Source organism: Nycticebus coucang, chromosome 20 (assembly GCF_027406575.1).
Source record: "Nycticebus coucang isolate mNycCou1 chromosome 20, mNycCou1.pri, whole genome shotgun sequence".
Classification (NCBI taxonomy): Eukaryota; Metazoa; Chordata; class Mammalia; order Primates; family Lorisidae; genus Nycticebus; species Nycticebus coucang.
The window spans coordinates 16,146,027-16,172,014 of record NC_069799.1 but is presented as its reverse complement, the minus strand read 5'-3'; the positions used below and the strand labels follow the sequence as shown (position 1 = coordinate 16,172,014).

The 25,988-nt window shown below is 42.2% G+C and overlaps 1 protein-coding gene and 1 pseudogene across 2 annotated transcripts in view; one reads left to right on the top strand and one right to left on the bottom strand.

Moving 5' to 3' along the window:
• The first annotated feature begins 668 nt into the window (after nucleotides 1–668).
• The window catches only part of LOC128572873 (RE1-silencing transcription factor-like), a 31,124-nt pseudogene continuing 5,804 nt past the window's right edge, over nucleotides 669–25,988 (top strand).
• Nucleotides 7,192–25,988, bottom strand: part of LOC128572867 (zinc finger protein 91-like) — a 40,200-nt gene continuing 21,403 nt past the window's right edge. For both annotated transcript variants that reach the window (XM_053572992.1, XM_053572993.1), the window contains exons 2-4: nucleotides 19,850–19,976; nucleotides 19,283–19,378; nucleotides 7,192–16,444 (exon numbers count right to left, since the gene is read on the bottom strand). In XM_053572992.1, coding sequence (XP_053428967.1) covers nucleotides 13,740–16,444; nucleotides 19,283–19,378; nucleotides 19,850–19,976 — 2,928 coding nt within the window. In that variant the 3' untranslated portion in view covers nucleotides 7,192–13,739. The remainder of the gene's footprint in view (nucleotides 16,445–19,282; nucleotides 19,379–19,849; nucleotides 19,977–25,988) is intronic.

Below are 25,988 nucleotides of genomic sequence, written 5' to 3'. Positions count from 1 at the left end.
CGACCTGCTCTCTGCTCTTTCTAATGGCTTCCACCCATTCTCTAATATAAAATAACCTTACACTTTTGTATCCTAATGTTGAACTAAAGAAATTCTTCTGTCATCCTATGTTCAGGACCCACTGAGCAACTAAGCTTTTTCACATCTCTTGAAAGTGCATGCAGTGAGAAGAAGATGGAGTCAGTTGGGCTAGAGCCTAGAGGACACAGTCTAGTGGTTTTCAGTCCCATGTGACCTTCCCACCTGTCTCTCATCCTTATTGTTTTTTAAAGTTACCTCCCATCCTAAAGATGTCCATTGAATAGTTGGGGATCTTAACTTTTGAATGAAAAATGCCATAAACTGTCACCACGTTGTGACATTATTTAAAATAAGGTGCTGGCATGTGCAGCTCCCACGAGATAAAGTCAAACACCTCTGAGGCCCTGCACCTCAGACACCAGCTGTGGCAATGGCCACTGCTGCTTGGCAAGCTGGGAGAGGTCCGAGGACCAGTGTTCTGAGCACCCTCAGCAGTTGCACTCCTGGGCCTTCCTGGGCCTCCAGGGCCCCTGCGCCCAACATGTCCACCATCCCCCTTCCCTTCCCTGCAAATCCAGAAACAAAGAAAAGTAGTGGAAAAAAGGGCAGCGACGCTGCCACCTCACTGAGGAAGGAGTAATACAGTTATGGCCACCCAGGTAATGGGGCAGGCTTCTGAAGGAAAAGGGCTGTTCACTGGAAGCAGCAGCACTGGCATGGCGTTACCTAACGACCAATATAATGCACACAATCTCTCCAAAGCTAAGATGGCCGCACCTCAGCTTATCAGGCTGGTAAACGTGGCTTTAACCGGGGAAGTAAATGGCAGCTGCTGCAATTACCTCTGCCATAGCCCACGTGTGGATTTCTCCCGGGTCAGGAATCTCAGCCCACCGGTAATCAAGGTGGAATAAAGGCTGTGTTAACTGTATGAATTGGATCTCCCTTTTCCTTTCGTCTTGCCTCTCGTAATGGTTTTATCCTTGGGTCCAGAACTTTTCACTAAATACATTTTAACCATTTTTGTCAACAATAGCTATTGGACTCAATCTGAAAATCAGTCCACTGGCCTGTGCCATCGTCAAGGCCCTTGATACAACTTCTCAAGCCAAAAACACTCTGAACATTGAATTAAAACAAGTATGAGAAGCTATACTAAAAAATCAAGCAGCCATTATTGATTATTAAAACACAATCATAGATGTAAAAACTTTAAGATCTATATACTGCTTCAATGTATCTAACAGTTTCCAACTCATTAAAAACAAGTTAACATGTATAAAACACATAGTCCAAATAAACAACAAGATTTTTCAGAATATCCATTACTTCCTATCTAAAGAATTGTCATAATTACCCAACATTACCTTTCTGTACCTTTATAGTTATTCTTATGTTATATATTATAAGCATCTTAATAGGTTACAAAATACAATGTATACCATTCATATGTACCCACTGTTTCACAAATTTCTTTTTTCATTTTTTAATTTTATTTTAGATAGAGTTTCACTTTTTCACCATCTGTAAAGTGCCTGGCATCACAGCTCACAGCAACCTCAAACTTTTAGGCTTATATGATTCTCTTACCTCAGACTCCGAAGTAGCTGGGGGTATAGGTGCTGGCTACAATGCCCACCTTTTTTTCTTTTTTTAAGAGATGAGCGGTAGCTCTGGCTCTCACTGGTCTCAAACACATGAACTCAGGCAACCCACCAGCCTTGGCCTCCCAAAGTGCTAGGATTACAGGTCTGAGCCACCATGCTCAGCCATCTTTCACAAATTTCAAAAAAAAAAAATTAACCAGCCCAGCTTGCATGTCAATCTAACTAACCATAACAACTTTAAAATTATTTATAATTATTTTCATTTTAAATCAATTTCATAGATGTGAAAATAAAATAAATAAAAGTAGAGAATGTGGTAGACACACACACACCCACAACATTTCTTAGCTATTTTTGAACTGAGAATTCACTTTAAAATATAGGAAGAGGAAGTCAGTCAAACAGGCCAAACCAGATATAGGGAATAAAGATAATAATCTTGGGGGGGGGGAGAACGAGGAAGTAATGAGGCACTATAGAACAAGTTAATAGCATGTTTAGTAACTTTTTTTTAATTTTTTTATTATTAAATCATATCTGTGTACATTAACGCGATCATGGGGCACCATTCACTGGTTTTATAGACAGGTTGACACATTTTCATCGCACTGGTTAACATAGCCTTCCTGGCATTTTCTTTCTTTTTTTTTTTTTTTTTGTATAGACAGAGTTTCACTTTATTGCCCTCGGTAGAGTGCCATGGCATCACGCAGCTCACAGCAACCTCCAACTCCAGCAACCTCCAGAGAACTTGTAACTTCTCTGTTACAACTTTGGAGTAGAAACCCTCAAGCGATTCTCTTGCCTCAGCCTCCCGAGTAGCTGGAACTACAGGCGCCCGCCACAACGCCCAGCTATTTTTGTTGTTGTTGTTGCAGTTCGGCCGGGGCCGGGTTTGAACCCGCCACTCTCGGTATATGGGGCCGGCGCCCTACCGACTGAGCCACAGCCGCCGCCCGGCATTTTCTTAGTAATTATCTTTTTATTATTGATGATGATATTTGATTATTTTTTTGTTATATGTATTTAACTTGCCTACATGTTGTTAACATATAAGTATATTTCCAGTATAGTTGCGAAATTATTCTATATATAAATTGTTAAAATTTTTACCTATAAAAAACAGCATTTAAAAATTGCTCTCGGGTAGCGCCCGTGGCTCAAAGAAGTAGGGCGCCGGTCCTGTATGCTGGAGGTGGCGGGTTCAAACCCAGCCCCGGCCAAAAACTGCAAAAAAAAAAAAAAAAAATTACTCTCGGTGTTCTCTGGATTACTAGCCTGTCCCATAATAAAGCCTTTTTACGCATCAACTCCCTGTCCCTGTGTTTAACTACACCTACAGGTACCCAACCCACTGCCCGTTAGTCAACAGAGTGAGCCACCCCATCGGGACTTCAGTTTATTTAACAAAAGAATGGAGGGGCTGAGGGCCCCACAGACTACAGCCCTTCTCAGGAACAAACCCCACACACTCATTTGGGATTCTTCCCTGAGGACCCTTCCACTGTCACCAGGAGGGAGGGATGCCGGGTGCTGCAGGCACACAGCTGCTCAGAGACAGCTGTGGGGTGTGGTGCAAGTAACAGCTTCAGAAATGCTTGGAACAACAGGTTCCCAACTCCCTGCCCACCTCCACCTTTTGCCAAGTGGGGCCTGTGGGCCAAGAGGTGCCAGTGGGAAACTTTAGTCTGAAGACTCTAAAACTGAAGGGTAATGGCCCGGTTCCGCCACAGCCACTTCTGGCTCCAACCATACTCCTCCCCCTCTCAGGACACCCAGTCTCCTGTACTCACCATTTCCCAGGGCCGGGGATGTCCCGGTGTCCGCCTTACAGATCTCCCAGTACCTGAAGATCACAGCGTGACAGAGGTTCCTGCACAGACACTTGGGATCTCCAGGAAAGGGAACAGCTGAAGAGGAGGATCCAGCTCAGAGCCCAGTTCCAGAGACAAACCCTGCTCAGAATTGCAGGTGCCACCTTTTACTTTCTGTGCATCTGATTGGACAGTTCATATTGGAACATCGCTGATTGGATAGAGTCTAAAAGCCCACCTCTCTGACTTTGAGTGACAGGAATGCCGTCCAACAAGAGGCTGGAAGAGGCATGGAACTATGCTAATAGTTTCTTCCCCAGGGCACCTTTTTCTTTTTTTTTAATTTAAGGACCGGGATCAGGACTTTATTCATTTCTATACTCCAGGGCCACTGTGCTTGCCATACAGTAACTATTTAACAATTTTCGACCAAAGGAATGAAACTCTGTTTATTGAATCTTCAGTCTGTGTGAGGATTGGTTACCTGTTATTTAAATAGGAGTTAGACTCTGCTATGAAGGTGTTTTCAATACACATGGCCATACCTAGGTAAAAACAAACACACGAATAACTCAGTAATCTGGCGGAGCCTGTGGCTCAGTGGGTAGGGCGCGGGCCCCAAATAACGAGGGTGGTTCCAACGGCCCTTGCCAGCTAAGACCATGACAACTGCAACAAAAACTAGCTGGGCGCCTAATCCCAAGATTTGGAGATGCTGTGAGCTGTGATGATGCCACACCACATAAAAAATAAAGTGACCTCGTTTATATCTATATTCCTTAGCTTTTAAAAACTGCAATAGTCACATTTAATCACTTCTTCTTTAAGCACACCCCTCTTTTATTTGTTTTATTTATTTATTTATTATTTTATTATTGTTATTATTTTTTTTTTTTGCCGTTTTTGGCCAGGGCTGGGTTTGAACCCGCCACCTCCGGCACATGGGGCAGGCGCCCTACTCCTTTGAGCCTCAGGAGCCACCACACCCCTCTTTTAGAAATAAAACATGTTAGATACTGAGTAAAAGTTGCCTCTATCTACCCTATTTTTCCTTTTTTGTTTTTTTTCTTTTTTTTGTAGAGACAGAATCCCACTGTACCGCCCTCGGGTAGAGTGCCGTTGTTGTCACACGGCTCACAGCAACCTCTAACTCTTGGGCTTACGCCTCAGCCTCCCAAGTAGCTGGGACTACAGGCGCCCGCCACAATGCCCGCTATCCTATTTTTCCTTTTATCTTCCACTATACCTTTTTCAAACCACACCTTAATTTTACTTGCCCATTCTGTTTTTCCACAAATTCAGGCACAGACCCAGCACCCCTTTACAACAGTCTTTCAAACTCCTGCCACATTAACTTCTCAGTCAGATTGCTGGTTATTCTGACATCTAGATCATATAAAGGAACTTGAATTTATTTTTATTTCTGCTAATATGAATGCCTGGTGAAACCAATCAGGAAAATGGACGTGTCATGTAGTATCCACAGGCAAAGAAGAAAAAACATACTGCTTCACCAGATAAAAAGACAACTCAACATATAAAAACTTCTGTGAAAAATCAAGAACTATCTCTGTTCAGAGACACATGACAACCAGATGTGAAAGTGTCAGTGAAGAGGAAAAGATACAGCAAACTCCAGGCTGGAAGGTCACAAGTTCTAACCTGACTCTGTCGATAACTCTGCTCTTTTTATGTTGTGATGTAATAAAGTATACAAATGGTTCCCACCCCATTGGTCAAGATGCTATGGACTTGGTTGTCTGACACCCTCCGTTAACAAGTACTCCACCTGGGCAGCGCCTGTGGCTCAATCGGTAAGGCGCCAGCCCCATATACCGAAGGTGGCGAGTTCAAACCCGCCCCGGCTGAACTACAACCAAAAAATAGCTGGGCATTGTGGCGGGCGCCTGTAGTCCCAGCTACTCAGGAGGCTGAGGCAAGAGAATCGCTTAAGCCCAGGAGTTGGAGGTTGCTGTGAGCTGTGTGATGCCATGGCACTCTACCGAGGGCCATAAAGTGAGACTCTGTCTCTACAAAAAAAAACAAGTACTCAACTTTAGGGCGGCACCTGTGGCTCAGTCGGTAAGGTGCCGGCCCCATATGCCGAGGGTGGCGGGTTCAAACCCCGCCCCGGCCAAACTGCAATCAAAAAATAGCCGGGCGTTGTGGTGGGCGCCTGTAGTCCCAGCTACTCGGGAAGCTGAGGCAAGAGAATCGCTTAAGCCCAGGAGTTGGAGGTTGCTGTGAGCTGTGTGAGGTCACAGCACTCTACCGAGGGCCATAAAGTGAGACTCTGTCTCTACAAAAAAAAAAAAAAAAAAAAAACAAGTACTCCACTTTAAATGCCAGTCAAATGACAAACTTGGGCTATTTTTGTTCATAAGGTAGTACCTAATAAACATACAAAACGCACCATTATGAGAAATCCCCTTCTTATAATAATTCAAAGTTCTTTTGAATGATCAAAATCCTTTTCCCAACATTTGGAACTTACAAAATTGAAAGAGCAGTCATGAGGTGGCGCCTGTGGCTCAAGGAGTAGGGCGCCGGTCCCATATGCCGGAGGTAGCAGGTTCAAACCTAACCCCGGCCGAAAACCGCAAAAAAAAAAAAAAGAGCAGGGCGGCACCTGTGGCTCAGCAGGTAGGCGCCGGCCCCATATGCCGAGGGTGGTGGGTTCAAACTCAGCCCCCGCCAAACTGCAACAAAAAAATAGCTGGGCGTTGTGGTGGGCGCCTGTAGTCCCAGCTACTTGGGAGGCTGAGTCAAGAGAATCGCCTAAGCCCAAGGATTTGGAGGTTGCTGTGAGCTGTGTGATGCCACGGCACTCTACCGAGGGCGATAAAGTGAGACTGTCTCTACAAAAAAAAAAAAAAAAAAGAGCAGTCATGAATCTCTCCATAGTAATAGAACAAGAGCTCAAGATCACCACAAGATCTCAAGATCACCATGCAAGCATTGGGACCACTTCAATTAGAGCTTAATAGCCTAGCACCTATTGTAATTCAAAACCACTGCATCCTACATACTTTGACAACTCAACATACAAGAGCTTATACTGTTAATTGGAGAAAAATGTTGTGTTTATGTAAATTAGTTAGAGCAAATAAAGACTGATCTACATCTTTTTTTTTTTTTTTGTAGAGACAGAGTTTCACTTTATCGCCCTCGGTAGAGTGCCGTGGCGTCACACAGCTCACAGTAACCTTCAACTCCTGGGCTTAGGCAATTCTCCTGCCTGAGCCTCCCGAGTAGCTGGGACTACAGGGCCCGCCACAACGCCCGGCTATTTTTTTGTTGCAGTTTGGCCGGGGCCGGGTTTGAACCCGCCACCCTCGGTATATGGGGCCAGCGCCCTGCTCACTGAGCCACAGGCACCGCCCTGATCTACATCTTTTAAGGACAAGATAAATATTCTTCACCAAATTAATGAAACCATTCCATTGGACTGATTCATTCCCAGGAATGAGAGATTTGTTTAGTGGGCTGTGGGGAAATGTGCTCAGATCTATTCTTTTCTGTTTATTTATGCTCATCATAATTTACATTCTTGTATCTCTTTTCAAACATCTTATGACTAGTTACTCCGCCGCACTCTCTCTCCTCAGGTGCCAACTCAGCTCTTAACATGTGAAACTTCTAGGGAAATTCCAGTTGAGGGAAATGAAGGACCTAAGGAAATTTCACCCCAAAATATGACTCCTTGTATTGTCCCCAGGAGTTCAACAAAGACCACACTGCCAAAGTAGTTGAATTCATACCAGAGTGCTTTTATTGAAGAGCCAATTGGTAACTGCCTCAGTGTCACATGGTGTTTCTGAGAGCAGCCCCGAGTGTTTAAGGGGTTGGGTTTGTAAGGCTTGGTCTGCATCCTGGTTGGTACTCAGGCTGTCCAGGTGTATCTGGGTAGAATAGCAAGCAAGCATTTTACAGAAGCAGAATTTGGGGGTTAGTTATATGTCATACACCCCATAGACATATTAGTTTCATACATCTTTGCCTCAGTATTTGCTGCACCTGGTATTGTTTAAAGGTCATTCCAAGGACAGTTGGTTTGTCTCCCAGGGAGTTAGCCAAGTGAAAAACTGGGAGCGAACTAAAAGTAAGAAAACAATTAGTACTTTCTCATTTATCTTGGGGTTGAATTAGACTTATTTCATTTCTTTTTTGAAAAATTGCAGTCTGGAAATTTGCCAGGAGTTAACTGGTATTTTTCCATTATAGCCTAGGCCTGACACTTATCTGCTTTAGCCTAGGCCCACTTAGGCCTAACACTTGGTATAAAGAATATTTTCAAATAAAGCCCAGTCAAGGGGTGGTGCCTGTGGCTCAGTGGGTAGGGTGCCAGCCCCATATACAGAGAGTGGCGGGTTCAAACACAGCCCCTGCCAAATGGCAACAAAAAAATCGCTGGGCGTTATGGCTGGCACCTATCGTCCCAGCTCCTCAGGAGGCTAAGGCAAGAGAATCGCTTAAGCCCAAGAGTTGGAGGTTGCTGTGATATGTGATGCCCCGACACTCTACCAAGGATGATAAAGTGACTGTCTCTAATAAAAAAAAAAAAGAAAGAAAGAAAAAAGCAATAAAAGCCAGTCATGATCAGGAAGCATTGAATAGGCCTTTTTAATATGTACATAAAACCTGAGTAACCTGATTGAGAATCAAAAGGGACTGCTAACTTCCTTATTACATGCTATAGATCTGGCCCCAAGATCATTTCAAGCAGGATACCTGTCTCTGAGGTTAATCTACAGATAAATCTGTTTCCACCCATCTACACACAGTCTCCCCCAGCAACTACTTTTTGCACCTGCACTTTCCACATTCTTCTCCCCTCCCTTCCAAAAGGCATCTATAAAAGTCTCTGATCACCCAATCTATGGGTAATCATTCATGTGCTTCTACCATACACATGGTATTTAGAATTAAACCTTTTTCTTATTTATTGTTATTTTTTTTTAAATAGAGTCTCAAACTGTCTTCCTGGGTAGAATGTCATTGTGTCACAGCTCACAGTCACCTCCAACACTTGGCCTTCAGCGATTCTCCTCCCTAGCTTCTCAAGTAGCAGGGACTACAGGAGCGTCCCATAATGCCTAGCTATTTTTTTTTTTTTGCTATTGTTGTTTTAGCTGGCCCACACTGGGTTAGAAACTGCCATCCTGGCTTGGTGCCCGTAGCTCAGTGGTTGAGGCACCAGACACATACAACAAGACTGGCAGGTTCGAATCCGGCCTGGGCCTGCTCAATAACAATGATAACTGCAAGAACAACAATAAAAACAGCCAGGTATTGTGGCGGGTGCCTGTAGTCCCAGCTACTTGGAGGCTGAGGCAGAAGAATAGCTTGAGCCCAGGAATTTGAGGTTGCTGTGAGCTGTGATGCCACAGCTCTCTTACCAAGGGTGATATACTGAGACTCTGTCTCAAAAAAAAAAACCTGGGCGGCGCCTGTGGCCCAAGGAGTAGGGCGTTGGTCCCATATGCCAGAGGTGGCGGGTTCAAACCCAGCCCCGGCCAAAAACCACACACACAAAAAAGAACCTACCAGCCTTAGTGTTTGTGGCCAGTGCCCCACCTACTGAGCTACGGGCACCACCCGACCTTTTTTTTTTTTTTGTAGAGACAGAGTCTCACTGTACCGCCCTCGGGTAGAGTGCCCTGATGTCACACGGCTCACAGCAACCTCTAACTCTTGGGCTTACGCAATTCTCTTGCCTCAGCCTCCCAAGCAGCTGGGACTACAGGAGCCCACCACAACGCCCTGCTATTTTTTGGATGCAGTTTGGCCGGGGCTGGGTTTGAACCCACCACCCTCGGCATATGGGGCCAGCGCCTTACTCACTGAGCCACAGGTGCCGCCCTCCCGACCTTTCTCTTATTAATCTACCACAATTACAAAAACACACACAAAAAAAATTAAAAAAAAAAAACTACAATTGTGAGTTAATCTTTTAATGAAGCAACCAAGGGAAAAAGGCAGGTTTTGTCATGATCCCTACATCGCCAAGGGCATTTCTTACATTGTCACATTTTGTATGTCTATAAAGTACCACCTTAGGAACAAAGGAGGCCAACTTTGTAATTCGACTGGCATTTATAGTGGAGTACTTGGTAGCAGAGGGTGTCAAATGACTAAGTCTACAGCGTGCTGACCATTCAGGTGGGAACCATTTGTATATGTTACTATTACAGAAGATGAAAAACACCAGTGGTATTTATAGACAGAGTGAAGTTAAAACCTGAGTTTACATCGTGGAGTTTGCTGTGTCTTCTCCTTCTCACTGGCACTTTCACATACCCAGTTGTCATGTGCCCCTGAGAAATTTTTCGTTTTTTTGAGACAGTCTCACTTTGTCACCCTTAGTAGAGAGCTGTGGCATCACAGCTCACAGCAACCTCAACCTCCAGGGCTTAAGTGATTCTCTTGCCTCAGCCTCCCAAGTAGCTGGGACTATAGGCGCCCCGCACAATGCTCAGTTATTTCTTGTTGCAGTTGTTACTTCTGTTTTAGCCAGGGCCTGGTTTGAACCTGCCAACTTTGATATTTGGAGCCAGCTCCCTACCCACTGAGACACAGGCTCTGCCCTTTAGGTTTTTCAATGAAAATAGGGGTGTTCACCTGGTGTGGTGGCTCACAACTGTCATCCCAACACTTGGGAGGCTGAGGTGGATAGACTGGTTGAGCTCATAGGTTCAAGGTCAGCCTAAGCCAGAGCTAGACATCTCTAAAAAATATCCGGGTGTGTGGCCAGCACCAGTATTCCCAGGTACTTGGGAGGCTGAGGTAAGAAAATTGATTGAGCCCAATAGATTAATGTTGATGTGATCTGTGATCCCACAGCACTCTAATGAGGGTTACCAAGTTAGACTCTGTCCCCAACCAAAACAATTTATAAATGGCGGCTTTATATAAAGATTCACCGAGCCTTATAGGTCCACATCTCATGAAGTTTTAATCAAAGGGGCTATGTCTATTATTGCTTCATGCTTCAAAAGTATAGATTTTTTGTGGTGGTTGAGCTTCTGATTTTAAGTGGGCTTCAACTGGGGTGATCCTGAGGGATTTCCTAGCGGTATCCTCTTCCTGGATGTTGATTTCTTCTGACCATTTGTCCTCAGCCTCCAGATGCTTGAGTAGCTCCTACCAGACATGTTCATGCTGTAACTTCATTGGAAGGCTACTGTTTTCTGGACAGAGGTAATCTGAGTACATAATTTAGACAAGACTCTCCCCAGCAAGACAAGGAAATCAATCAAAGATATATCAATGAGGTATATCTTTTTCTCCAATCCATCATGTAAGAGGTTTAAGAAAGAATTTGTATTCTGGCTGAACTGTCACTCCTGCTACAGAACCAGGTCGTTTAGTCATAGGAGAGAGTTGCAGTATGAAGCACTAAATATGCAGCCCTAGCATTTGTTAGAAAGTCTTGACCCACAGCTTTGCACAGGTAGAGAAGAGAGGATAGACTACCCATCAGACAAGGCATCCCTACAGACATTGAGGCAAATAGTCGCTGTCCAGAAAGGCATCATTGTTGTGGACGAAGTAATACCTGTGGACAATGCTGGGCCCATCTCAGGTTCTCCAGGCCCAGCATTTCCCACCCAAAATCACAATGTCAGTTTCCAGGTGCAGGAGGCATCTGCTACCAACTATCTAACCACATTCTACCCTGAATACCTGAGTTTCATACCTATCTGTACTTGGGCACCTCTGTTTAGCCTTTGCCTCACCCAGTCCTCTTGCTCAGATGATGCCCCTGTCTGCTCTGATTCTTACCTGTGACCATAGTGAAAAGGCTGCCCATTGATTCAACCTGAGAGGAGTCTGGAGTGTCTTCCTGGATCTTTCTCAGGGAGTCTGTGAAGAGGTTTATCACAGACCATTTGCCTCCAGTTGAGGGGTGGCTAACGAGAGGTTTTATAAAGCCAAGACAAAAGCAAGGCTGTAGGGGGCGGCGCCTGTGGCTCAGTCGGTAGGGCGCCGGACCCATATACCCAGGGTGGCGGGTTCAAACCCAGCCCCGGCCAAACTGCAACCAAAAAATAGCCGGACGTTGTGGCAGGCGCCTGTAGTCCCAGCTACTCGGGAGGCTGAGGCAAGAGAATCGCTCAAGCCCAGGAGTTGGAGGTTGCTGTGAGCTGTGTGAGGCCACGGCACTCTACCGAGGGCCATAGGGTGAGACTCTTGTCTCTACAAAAAAAAAAAAACAAGGCTGTAGGTTTATAAAAGACCACAGTGATGCAGTAGGTAAAAAATCTAGTCCAAACACCTTGAAAATGTCACAACTCAAAAAGTGCAGCAATAAGGGCATGGAGTCCCCATTTTGTCCCACAACCAGAAAAGGTGCAGTGTGGCCAGAGTACACATTTGTGAAAGAAAAAATTGTTGTTGTTCAAGTGTGGCAGAAGTTACATGTACGTGTTCTATCATCTTAGCTTAGCAACAAAAATCCAAGAGGTGTGAAGAGTGAATTAAAGACACAGAGGAACGAGTGAAAATGTCAGACAGCTGAGAAAAAGAGAGTGGAATTTTAAAGGATAAAGTTGGCTCCTTTTGTTCTTCCTTTGGTTTCAAAGGAGTGACTGATAACCTTGAATAGAAAGAACAGCTTAATAATAATGTTGATCTCAACACCCATAACTAATCACATACAGCTGCAGGCAGGCAGAAAACATACAGAGAGGGAGATTTATTTTCACACCATAGTGGAAGATTGATGCTGAATAATTGATGCAATTTATTTGCCAGTTTCAAGAGGTTTTAAACAAGGTCTCATAACAAAAAGAACACTTGATGGTCTTATTATTATTATTTTTTGAGATAGAGCTGTCACCCTGGGTAGAGTGCTGTGGCATCACAGCTCACAGCAACCTCCAATTCCTGGACTCAAGCGATTTTCCTACCTCCACCTCCCAAGTAGCTGGGACAACAGGTACCCGCCACAATGCCTGGCTAATTTTTTGGTTGCAGCCATTATTGTTGTTTGGGCTAGATTGGAACCCTCCAGCTCAGGTGTATTGTGGCTGGCACCTTAGCTACTTGAGCCACAGGTGCCAAGCCTGTGGTCTTATTTTTTTATTTTTATTCCTTTGAGACAGAATCTCAAGCTGTCACCCTGGGTACAGTGCTGTGGCATAATAGTTCACAGCACCTCCAACCCCTAGGCTCAAGAGATCCTCTTGCCTCAGCATTTCTATTTTTGTTAGAGACGGGTATCGGTTGTGTTCAGGCATGTCTCAATCTCCTAAGTTCAAGCAATGCAGCCAACTTTGCCTCCCAGAGGGGCAGAACTACAGGCCTGAGCCAAGGCCCCCAGCCCACTTTGTTGTTTTAATTAGAGATTTCCTTTCAATTAGACCAACTTGTTAACATACAAAATGTTAATAAATCCACCTTTGCAAATATCATGCCTTACAGACTATTTTTGACATACTGAAGCCCTGTGTTTATCCCAAATTTTTCTTATCAAACCATGATTTATTTTAGGAAAAACATTGCTATATGAGTTTTATGCCCTCGCCAAATTTATTCCCTTACCCTTTAAAGTTCCTTATGACCCATTGTTTTTCATAGTTGTGACTTTCTTCACATTTCACACCTACATTTTGGATACTTCTTGCTTCTTTTTTCTACTTTGAAATAAAATTGCATCCTAATTGTCTTTTCTTTATAAAGACATGAGAAAGGAGGCCTGTGGATTTAAAGGATTTAGGTCTCTAGCCTGAAGAGGAGACTTCGTCCAAACAAAGGGTTAAGGCAGTTGAAAAGCATCAAAAGGGTTAAACAAAGACATCATCAACCAATGAGCAGTGGGACTTTAGGGATCACAGGGGTTTGCATTTCACCTTCCATTTTGAAGAGAGATATAGAAGAGGGAAACAGAGGCCCTGAATGTCCAGGGAGAGCAGAGTAGAGGCTCTAATGTTATGCACACCAATTTGTTTACTATGATGGAGAGAGAAAGCTTGCCAACACTCAGCCTTCCCAGCTGAGCCTGTTCTGAAGTTGCAGTTTGTTCATCAGACTGAGAGATTCAGTTACTCAGGAGACTGAGGCAGGATAGTCATTTAGGCCCAGAGGTTGGGAGGTTGCTGTGAACAGTGATGACAGAACTCTACCCAGGGTGACAGCTTGAGGCCATCTCAAAAAAAAAAAAAAAAGAAAAGAAAGAAAGGTATGATTGCTGGTTAAAAGATTTGCCACATTGTTGACATTTGAAGGGTTTCTCTCCAGAGTGAATTCTTTGATGCACTGAAAGGTTTGAGTATGAGTTGAAGGCTTTACCACATTATTGACATTTGTAGGTTTTCTCTCTAGAGTGAATTCTTTGATGTACAGAAAGGTGTGAGTTCAGCTTAAAGGCTTTGCCGCATTCTTGACACTTGTATGGTTTCTCTCCAGAGTGAATTCTTTGATGTCTAGTAAGGCATGAACTAACATTAAAGGTTTTGCCACACTCTTGACATTTGTAGGGTTTCTCCCCAGAGTGAATTCTTTGATGTACAGAAAGGTCTGAGCACCGGGTAAAGGGTTTGCCACATTCTTGACATTTGTAGGGTTTCTCTCCAGAGTGAATTCTTCGATGTATAGAAAGGTGTGAGTGCTGATTAAAGGTTTTGTCACATTCTTGACATTTGTAGGGCTTCTCCCCTGAATGAATTCTTTGATGTACAGAAAGGTGTGACTTCAGCTTAAAGGCTTTGCCACATTCTTGACATTTGTAGGGTTTTTCCCCAGAGTGAACTCTTTGATGTATAGAAAGGTCTGAGCCCCAGTTAAAGGCTTTGCCACATTCTTGACATTGATAGGGTTTCTCTCCAGAATGAATTCTTTGATGTGCAGAAAGGTGTGAATGCTGGTTAAAAGCTTTGCCACATTCTTGACATTTATACGGTTTCTCTTCAGAGTGAATTCTTTGATGTCTAGAAAGGTGTGAGTTCAACCTAAAGGCTTTGCCACATTCTTGACATTTGTATGGTTTCTCTCCAGAGTGAATTCTTTGATGTCTAGTAAGGCATGAACTAACATTAAAGGTTTTGCCACACTCTTGACATTTGTAAGGTTTCTCCCCAGAGTGAATTCTTTGATGTACAGAAAGGTCTGAGCACCAGGTAAAGGGTTTGCCACATTCTTGACATTTGTAGGGTTTCTCTCCAGAGTGAATTCTTTGATGTATAGAAAGGTGTGAGTGCTGATTAAAGGCTTTGTCACATTCTTGACATTTGTAGGGCTTCTCTCCTGAATGAATTCTTTGATGTACAGAAAGGTGTGACTTCAGCTTAAAGGCTTTGCCACATTCTTGACATTTGTAGGGTTTTTCCCCAGAGTGAACTCTTTGATGTATAGAAAGGTCTGAGCCCCAGTTAAAGGCTTTGCCACATTCTTGACATTGATAGGGTTTCTCTCCAGAATGAATTCTTTGATGTGCAGAAAGGTGTGAATGCTGGTTAAAAGCTTTGCCACATTCTTGACATTTATACGGTTTCTCTTCAGAGTGAATTCTTTGATGTCTAGAAAGGTGTGAGTTCAACCTAAAGGCTTTGCCACATTCTTGACATTTGTAGGGTTTCTCCCCAGAGTGAACTCTTTGATGTACAGAAAGTTCTGAGCACCAGTTAAAGGCTTTGCCACATTCTTGACATTTGTAGGGTTTCTCTCCTGAGTGAATTCTTTGATGTGCAGAAAGGTGTGAATGCTGATTAAAGGCTTTGCCACATTCTTGACACTTGTAGGGTTTCTCTCTAGAATGAATTCTTTGATGTCTACAAAGGTTTGTGTGCTGGTTAAAGGCTTTGCCACATTCTGAACATTTGTAGGGCTTCTCTCCTGAGTGAATTCTTTGATGTCTAGAAAGGTGTGAGTTCAGCTTAAACTCTTTGCCACATTCTTGACATTTGTAGGGTTTTACTCCAGAGTGAATTCTTTGATGTGTAGAAAGATGTGAGTGCTGGTTAAAGAATTTTTCACATTCTTGACATTTGTAGGGTTTCTCTCCAGAATGAATTCTTTGATGTTCAGAAAGGTGTGAGTGCCAGTTAAAGGCTTTGCCACCTTCTTCATATTTGTAGAGTTTCTCTCCAGAGTGAATACTTTTAGTAAAGGATGAACTAATATTAAAGGCGCTGCCACATTCTTGACATTTGTAGGGTTTCTCTCCTGAGTGAATTCTATGATGTACAGAGGGGCTTAAGTACTGTTTGAAGGCTTTGCCACACTCTTGATATTTGTAAGGTTTTTCTCCTGAATGAAATCTTTGAGGTCTAGAGAGGAGTGAGTGCCTGATAAAGGCTTTGCCACATTCTTCACATTTGTAGGGTTTCCCTCCAGAATGAAGTACTTTATGAACGGAAAGGCTTGAGTAATGTTTAAAGGCTTTGCCACAGTCTTGACATTTGTAGCATTTCTCTCCAGAATGAATTCTTTTATGGCCATAAATGTGTGAATACTGCTTGGTAAGTTTGTCACATTCCTTATATTTGTAGGTTTTTTCTCCAGTATTCAAAATCTTATGGTTATAACACTTTGATCTGTGGCTAAGACTTTTGCCATCATTTTCATACTTGTTGAGTTTCTCTCCAGTATGGAGTCTTGAGCAAGATTGGAAGACTTGGCTACCTTCTTTGCATTTGTATTGTTTTTCTCCAGTATTTGTTACCTTATGTTCTGTGAAGTGTGAGCAGAGCTTAGAGGCTTTCCCATACTTTTTACATTTCAAAGTTTTCTCTAAGGTATGTATCATCTTATGTCTATTTAGATTTGACAACTGTCTGAAGACATTCAAACATTTACTACATTGGAAGACTTTGCCATGGGTAGCTGTTAAACATTGGTCATGTCCACTGTAACATACTTTCTGCTTCTTACACTCATACACACCTTCCCAGTCTTTTGTTAAGTTTAAATTCTCAGGGCCACAGCTTTGATATCTGCTGAGGATCATCTCTGGAAATAAAATATTTGTGTCCAGCTCTTGCGTAGAATGATTATATAGAGCTGAAAGAAATTTAAGCAATAATAATTTTAGCCACTAGCTTTTTATCAGAATCCAGTAAATATTCATTACAAATTGTATCTGCAAAATCATGTCAAGAACATTAGGAAGATGCCATAATGCAGTAGAGAGGCACCAATTATCTTAAATAAATGTTGCATGTATACACTGCATTTTTGAGGAACTCTGAAAACCAGGTAGAATATGCAGCACAACAGGTAAGCAAAAGTTGTAGAGATAATGTAGAGGCAGGGCATTCGATCATGTATTTAATTTTAGAACTCAGGGACACAGAGGGGAATGGATCACTTGAGCACAGGTGTTTGAGATCAACCTGAGCAAAAGTGAGACCCCATCTGAATCGGCGCCTGTAGCTTAAGCGACTAAAGTGCCAGCCACATACACTGGAGATGTAAGGTTCAAATACAGCCTCACTGCCAAACAACGACAATCAACAACTAGCTGGGTGTTGGGGTGGGTGAATGTAATTCCAGCTACTCCTGGTTGTGGCTAGAGAATTGCTTAAGCCTAAAAGTTGGAGATTGCTGTAACCTGTGAGGCCATGGCACTCTACCCAGGGTGACAGCTTGAGACTCAGTCTCATTAAAAAAAAAGAGAGAGAGACCCCCCCCAACTCTACCACAAATAGAAAAATTAGTTCAGCATGGTGACACAGGTCTCTAGTTATAACAACTCATGAGGCTGAGGCAAGAAGATTTCTTGTGCTCACAAGATTGAGGCTTCTGTAAGCTATGACAATACAGCACTCTTCCCAGGGTGACAATTACATAGGCTGAAATAAATGAATAAATAATTAGATACATACATACATACAGTGTGTATGTGCATAAACACAAATATATTTCTAAAATTCAAGAAAAAATTGTCAAAAATAATAATAATGAAAAAGCCAAGGAGAACAATAAGAAAAGTTTCTCATATTTACCCCACTACAGAATTTATGTCATCCTAATAGAGAATGGTGAAAATGGAAGTAATCTTCTAAATCCGAGCTTTGTCCTCAAAAGGAAAAAAGTAACACATGTTTTAATTCTTCTTGCTTTTGAAGGTGTTTCCAAAGAAAGGTTGGTGAGAGTGCTGAAAGGAATGATGCTATGGTTTGTAAGATAGACTGGGGATGCTGAATTTAAAGGTAAAATATTATTATAGCAGCAGAGAGACTCCAATATAACAGAGATTCAAGTCTAGCAAGTGATGAGAAACTCTTAAGAGTACATGTGGAAAAAAGCTTCCACTAGAAAGGGACCACACATTTCCACAGGCAAAACACTGAATGTACAGTTCGCCCTTTCTTAGTACAATGTGTGTCAGAGTCTTGCAGGATACAGCCATATCACAAAGTTTGTGAAAGTTGGCTTTTCTTTTCTTTTTTTTTTTTTTTTTTTGTAGAGACAGAGTCTTACTTTATGGCCCTCGGTAGAGTGCCGTGGCCTCACACAGCTCATAGCAACCTCCAACTCCTGGGCTTAAGCGATTCTCTTGCCTCAGCCTCCCGAGTAGCTGGGACTACAGGCGTCACAACGCCCAGCTATTTTTTGGTTACAGTTCAGCCGGGGCCAGGTTTGAACCCGCCACCCTCGGTATATGGGGCCGGCGCCTTACCGACTAAGCCACAGGCGCCGCCCAAAGGTGGCTTTTCTAATCCTCATAAATCACTGAAAGCTTATAACATACACAAAATGTAAATACACAGGCGTAGCCTTGGGCGCCTGTAGTCTCAGCTACTCGGGAGGATGAGGCAAGAGAATCGCTTAAGCCCAATGGTATGATGTTGCTGTGAGCTGTGATGCCATGGCAGTGTATCAAGAGACAGCTTGAGACTCTGTCTCAAAAAAAAAAAAGAATAGAAAGAAAAATTTTTATTCAGACACAGTCACATTCAGTTTTTCAGTCAACAGTGTCATAAAATCAGCCTAACTGATACCAATCTCAAACTCCTGGGTTCAAGCAATTCTCCAGCCTCATCCCCACCATCTGGCCCCAGTAGGTGGGACAACACGGAACCACTACAATGACTGGATATTTTTTCCCTTTTTAGTAGAGATGCGGTGTCAATCGTGTTCAGGTTGGTCTCACACTCTTGAGCTCAAGCAATAGTCCCACCTTGGGTCCCAGAGAGCTAGGATTAGAGGTGTGAGCCACCACACCCAGCCTAAAGAATATTTAAAAAAATTTCACAGGTATACTAAAAAATACACACATATTTCATGTCCTTAAAAGCAATGGAAGAACACTCACATCCTGCACTCACATGTAAGTGACAGGAAGTTTTTTCATTCTCAGTGTAACCTATAAGGAATATCAGTGAAAAGTAAGGTCCTTCTGGAAATTAAAACCAAGAACAGGCATAGTGGCTCACAACAATATGCCTAGCACTCTGGGAAAGCAAGGAGGAAGGACTGCTTCAGCTTGCAAGTTCGAGACTAGCCTGAGTAAGTATGAGAACTCACCTGTACTAAAAAAAATAAAAATAACATTAGCCAGGCAATGTAGAAAATCTGTAGTCCCGACTATTTAAGGGCTGAGATAGAAAAATCGCTTGATACCTGTAGTTTAAGGTTGCTCTGAGCTAGGCTGATGTCATGGCACTCTAGTGTGAGGCAAGAGTGAGACTCTTTACCAATAAGAAAATAAAAATTAAACAATAATAGAAACAAAAAGAAAGATGCCTTCATGTAAGAACAAGCGAAAGAAACCCAGGCTTCTCAGAAATCATTTCCAATTAAGCTGAGCTTCCCTAATCACACTATCTTGTGTGATTTCCTCCCAGAACTTGGACCTATTACCTGGTGTTACCTGCATCACTCACTCTAACCTACCTGGGTGCTTGACTAGTGTCGGCTGAGTCTTCACCTTCCAGGGTCCTTTGCTTTGCTCCAGACAGGTGATGAGGTCTGGCTTAGAGACAGCAAGACCTGTTTTATTAGAAAAAAAAATTGGGATTCTTCATTTGTCAATCTAATGCCTTGGTGAAGAGAGAAAAGGACATTTTAGAATATTCTGAAATAATAATCCCAAACAGATTTCCTTGCAGAAACTTCAGAGTCTTTAAAAAGTATTTAAAGTTGGAACATTCCTAACTCCTCCAACTACCAAAACTAGTGAAATCAAATTTGGTGCTAGATATCAGACTTAAAGGTATGTGTAACAATCTAGGCCATGAAATTTCCATTAATTTCGTAAAGGATACAAATCAGCTCAAAAAAGGTAAGATTAATGCCAAAATAAAATAATTTTTCTTTTCTATACCAAGATATCCTAAAGTTTTCCATAGAAACAAGAACATGATACTCAGTCAATGAATAAACTGAATAAAAACCTTCTACAAAGGGAGAATATGAATTGTTTAGTGTAGCCCTGGAACTGCGTATATAACTTGTCCTCACCCAGGAAGACCAGGTTTCTGTAGGTCTCTATCATGACTTCCCGATACAAATGCTGCTGAGCAGGGTCCAGGCAGGCCCACTCATCCACAGAGAATTCAATAGACACGTCCTTAAATGTCAACACTCCCTGAAAAACAAACATATTTACCAAAAAAACACAAGCATATAGAATTTCACTTTTTTTTTTTTTTTTTAGATAGAGTCTCAAGCTGTCACCCTGGTAAAATGCTGTGCCATCACAGCTCACAGCAGCCTTAAACTCTTTGGCTTAAGTTATTCTTGCCTCAGTCTGCTAGCTGGGACTACAGGTGCCTTCCACAATGCCAAGCTATTATTTTGTTGCCACTGTCATTGTTGTTTAGCTGGCCCGGGCTGGGTTCGAACCCACTAGCCTGGGTGTATGTGGCTAGTGCCTTAACCAATGTGCTAAAGACACCAAGCCATGAATTTCACTTTAGGTTAAGTGAGTGAAGAGAACTCTTTCTGACTTATAAGAGTAAATGCAGTTACCTAATAAGTATAGAAGGGATATATTCCTTCATGTGTTGTCTAACACTGAACAAAGGGGATGGAATGGCATCGACAAAACCAGTATACACATCAGACACTTTTGGTCAAATATAGTAGAAATAAAAGGCCACCAATACAAACATGTAGAATTTTATGCCTTATTTACATCATACGTTATAATGTGTGTATATTTTTTATATGACAATGTCATGGTGAGATAAATGGTAACTCTAAAGTTTTAATGTGCAGAAGAATTGGAAATCTTGAAAAAATGCAGATTGATATTCAGATGATGTGGGGTGAAGTTTTTATTTCTAAATGTCCAACAAGCTCAACAGGAATGACGATGCTTCAGTCCAATGATAATGTTTTGTCAAACAGGCAGTGAGCTCGGCGCCTGTAGTTCAAGCAGCTAAGGCGCCAGCCACTTACATGACAGCTGGTGGGTTCAAGTCCAGCCCAGGCCCGCCAAACAATAATGACAACTAAAACCAAACAAAAAAATGGCCAGACACTGTGGCGGGCGCCTGTAGTCCCAGCTACTTGGGTGGCGGAGGCAAGAGAATCGTTTGAGCCCAGGAGTTGCAGGTTCCTGTGATGCCAGGGCACTCTACCCAGGGTGACAGCTTGAGACTCTGTCTAAAAAGAAAAAAAAAAAGAACATGCAGTGAACTGCAGACACTGGATTTACCCCGGTTGATTCCTGAACCAGTAAACAAAGATGACAACCCTTACTTTCCAAACAAAGGTACATGAAAGAGAATCTAAGAAGAACGTGTGCTTCCTCAATAAATGTTTTGATTTGTTCACATTAGTTGATAATCTCCCCAAATTTTTTTGTGGTTTGTTTGTTTGTTTTCTGCAGTTTTGGGCCAGGGCTGGGTTTGAACCCACCACCTCCGGCATATGGGGCCAGGGACCTACTCCGTTGAGCCACAGGCACCGCCCGCTCCCCAAGTTCTTATTAACAGTACAGAAGATATGCTGAACCTTACAATGTAATATGTGTCAATGAACACTGTAACTGGCTTGGCGCCTGTGGCCCAGCGCCTAGGGTGCCAGTCACATACACGGGAGCTGGCGGGTTCGAATCCCCTTGGTCCCTGTCAAAGAATAATGACGACTACAAACAAAAAACAGCTGGGTGTTGTGGCGGGCACCTGTAGTCCCAGTTATTTTGGAGGCTGAGGGAAGAGAATCACTTGAGCCCCGGAGTTTGAGGTTTCTGTGAGCTGTGATGCCATGAAACTCTACCCAGTGAGAAAGCTTGAGACTGTTTAAAAACAAAACAAACAAACAAACAAAAGAAAGAACACACACAAAAAAACAAGAACACTATTACTGAGTGAATAAAATTAATATCAACTGTTAGTGGATAAATTAGTATCAAGTGTTGATTCACAAGTACAAACCCAACATCTGTGCTGAGATAGTACTGGCCAGAAAAGTCAATCATAATCTGATAAAAGCTAGTTGAGAAAAACCCAGTTTGGGCAAAGTTCCAGTTTCAGAAATCTGGCATGTCTTCTAATCTCTAATGATGTCTTTAAATAGCCTTCTTAACCATCTAATTATTCTGTTTTTGAGAACTCTGAAACTCCTATCCTGATTTCTGTAAAAGTGGGTTTTGGAGATTAAGAGGCCTAACCAATGGTTCTCAACCTTCCTAATGCCACAACCCTTTAATACAGTTCCTGTGAGTCACAACCCACAGGTTGAGAACCACTGCATTAGACCAAAAAAAAAAAAAAAAATGGCATTGTGTAAGAAAGGGATCTTGGATGGAAAATGTTCTCCTGAAACAGAATGGTTATTTAAGAAAGTGATAGGCAGGGCAACCCAGGAGATTTATAGTGTATGTAGATTGTCTGTGCAGGTTAAATGAACCTCATAAAAGGAATTTTGTGAAGGAATTTACATGTGATCCAGTTCACGATGTATTGCCTTTATAATCTTTTGGCGTGTAATCTTGCTTGAACAAATATTTGAAGACTTTGACAAACCTTCCAAAATTAAAACTCTAAATTTGGTCTTTTTAATATATCAAGACCACTGAAAAGCTGAGAAAGACATAGTAGGCTTAATTGGTTTGTTAAAAATGTATAGGAAACATTGTCAAATATGAAATGGTGGTTAATTTTGTGTGACTTAGGTTTATATATATTTTCCAATATTATAAAATATTGGTCTGCCTTAGTATATGCTGTCAGTAATAATTTTAATTCAACTCAGAAAGTATTTTTTTATAACTACATGAATCCAAACTTTGCACTTCAAAAGAAATATTAGGAGAGGCTGATGAATTATCTCAAATTCAAATTTCTTTTTTTTTTTTTTTTGGTTTTTGGCCGGGGCTAGGTTTGAACCCGCCACCTCTGGCATATGGGACCGGCGCCCTACTCCTTGAGCCACAGGCGCCGCCATCAAATTCAAATTTCTGATGTCTTTGGAAATTAAATGGCTTTGGGCTAAAAGCAAACTAACTGCTATAACTTTAATTAGAATGCTAACATGTCCATGAGTATTGCTAACCTAACTTTAAACACAACAGAAATCAGTTACATAGAATAGGGCTGATAATTGTTAAGGTTTTGTGTTACAAATATTGCCGATCCTGTCTGTATTCTGTTTTCCAGAAGTCACAAAAGCCATTTTCTGTATCGTCAGCTATTTGTAGCTTTCAACAATGTATGCACTTATACCCAGAATTTAAAACATTTATTTTCTCTCTCCTGATTTCTCTGGAATTTCAAAGCCATTTGTAAGTATTCTTAATTTCTGACAATACAGTTATTTGCATAAGTTCAATAAGTAATTCTTGGGCAAAGAGTATAGAATTATATATAGTAGTTATATTTGCTCTGAAACTTTAAGGCTCAACAAAGGTTGCCTGTTGGCTACACTAGAAAATCTGTGCAGTATTAAACATTGTCTGCTGTATCTGTACAGGTACCTCAGGAAAATTAGAACCTGAATGAGAATTTCCCATTATATAGTGAGTGTAACAACCTCATAGGTGGCTTCACAGCCAACTGATGTCCTGAAACATTCACTCGAAGTTTCCAGGACTTTGGATTAGTCTTTATAGACTCTTAAAATCAGGTATTATCTTAAGAACTGCACTAAGTCTGTAAGTAGTAATACTAATGTCCTCATGATGTAAACCTTACCCTTAAAATCCAGAACTTGCACATGTTTGTACATAAGTGCTAAATGGTTTCATTCTTTTACTCTGAACCCAACCTTGATTTGGTCCCTGTCAGTGTAAGGGAGCCAGAAGGCCACAGACATATGTAATGTGGCTGAGTCATGTCGATGCCAGATGAAAGCCCTGAGAATTTCTGTGATAGACTATGTGAAACATACAGACTGCCAAACCATTGTATGAAGTTACTAAGGGGAGAGAGACTGAATTGAGCAGACAGAATCCCTAGGAGAAGTAACCAAGAAAGATCTCCACTTGGGTAGTTAACCATGTCTTTAGTGTCAGTACATCCTTTCTTTGGGGGATTAAGGGGATCAAGTCTAGGTCAAAGATCAGAACCTGGTCCCTCTCAAACCAAGGTAGAAGGGACTTTACACCATCATCCTGACCACATGCATGGCAGTAAAGGTGGAAAGAATCCTTGGCTGGATTCATCATCTCTTGGCTGAAGAGAGCTTCACTGCCCTGTGGGACGCAAAGGTAACTTTTAAGATGGTCAACATGGGGCGGCGCCTGTGGCTCAGTCGGTAAGGCGCCGGCCCCATATACCGAGGGTGGCGGGTTCAAACCCAGCCCCGGCCAAACTGCAAAAAAAATAGCCGGGCGTTGTGGCGGGCGCCTGTAGTCCCAGCTACTCGGGAGGCTGAGGCAGGAGAATTGCCTAAGCCCAGGAGTTGGAGGTTGCTGTGAGCTGTGTGACGCCACGGCACTCTACCGAGGGCGATAAAGTAAAACTCTGTCTCTACAAAAAAAAAAAAAAAAAAAAAGATGGTCAACATGCCCTGGTCCAGCCACATACTGGGAGCTGGCTAGTTGACACACAGATGAAGCCTGAGGAAGCTCCTCGCAGGATTTGTCTTAATTGAACTTTGGGAAGAGGAGGAATGTAATCTTTGTAAACACACCACTGAGACAGGACAAAGGGTAACTCATTTATAGCTTCTATAAATGCAAAGTCACCCAGGAGGGAGCTTGTACTTATAATCAGATACACTACTCTAAGTGTAACACAGGGAAAAGTCAAAACTCATACATATATTGACCTATCACCATGGTACAATTAAGGCCTGGGTAGAGAACCCGAGAGGAAGTCACAGACCCTGAAATCTGAATGCTGGTCCAGACCAGAGAAGTAGGAAAGCCCAGCCTGATGACTCTAAAGCTTACTGCCTGTAGCCATGCGAGGGTGGTACAGCAGAAGTAACTGGGACAAAACTATAGGATAGATCAGAGATGCTTCCATGCCTTGGATTTTGTAGAAAAGTTATGCAAAATTGAATATGAAAAGTTATTAATATCGGCTCCCACAGAAGCAAGGTTATTGAGATCCCAAATTAACATATATATGGCATCTCAAAAATTGAGGAATGAGAGAGGATATTTGGGAAGAATGATGTCTTGGAGAACAGGTCTCTTATGAAAGAGACCACAAGGATACATCTGCAGAGTCCTCTCCATGGTGACTCAGCTCTTGGAAATTTGTAGTCTTAAATTTCTGAAACTTGGAAATTTCCACTTCTATGGGAACTGGAACAGCATTTTCTGCTTGATTCAAACTGACCAATAAGAAAGGTACCTGTGGGCTGGAACTTTCTGACTGGAGATGAAAATAGGAAGACCAAGCCAGTTGGAGAACATGACCATTTTGAATTCTTCTATACCTTAAGCCACATCAGCTGAAGTAAAGCCCTTCCTCTTATAAACATGTTGTTTGTGTGCTCTTTCTCTCCATTGGGCCTCGTCTTCCCGAAATAATGTCTTAAAATAATACCTTATTGTTGGTCCTGAATCTCTCACTAAACACTAATGTGTCCCAGAAATGAAGACTGAGGCTGGTATTTTCTTTTTTTTTCTTTCTTTTTTTTTTTGTTAGAGGCTGGTATTAAAAACAATTAAAGTCCCAATGGATTAGCTGTGTACAGGAAGGGTATACTAAGAGACTACTCTCAAGCTGAAAGGCATTCATTTACTCCCCTGAGAGGCTCCATCCCCATATTTCAGTCTATCCACTGGACAGGTATGTCCTAGGAATTGATATTTGTGTAACACTCCAGTAAACATGGATGCTACAGGCATCATGGGTCATCCTCAGACAAGTGTGAAGCCCTGAAATGATAAAGGACAGAAGGTTGACTCAGACCACATCATCCTGTACAGTTACCAATGGGGAGTCTCAATGCAAAGACATTCTGGCAAGGAGTGTGTGCCTCAGCAAGATGTAAGGATAAAGGCACAAAGATTTTGATCAGTGTCACAGGATTATTGTCTGCTTTCTTCTTATGAGTCATGTTCAGAAACTTATAAAAACCAACAATTTAGAAAACAATCACCCACCCACATATAAAGAAATGACAAATGACAAAAGTAATGCATCTGAATGAACTGAGAAATAAAGAAAAAAAAATTGACAATTGAATGGTTATG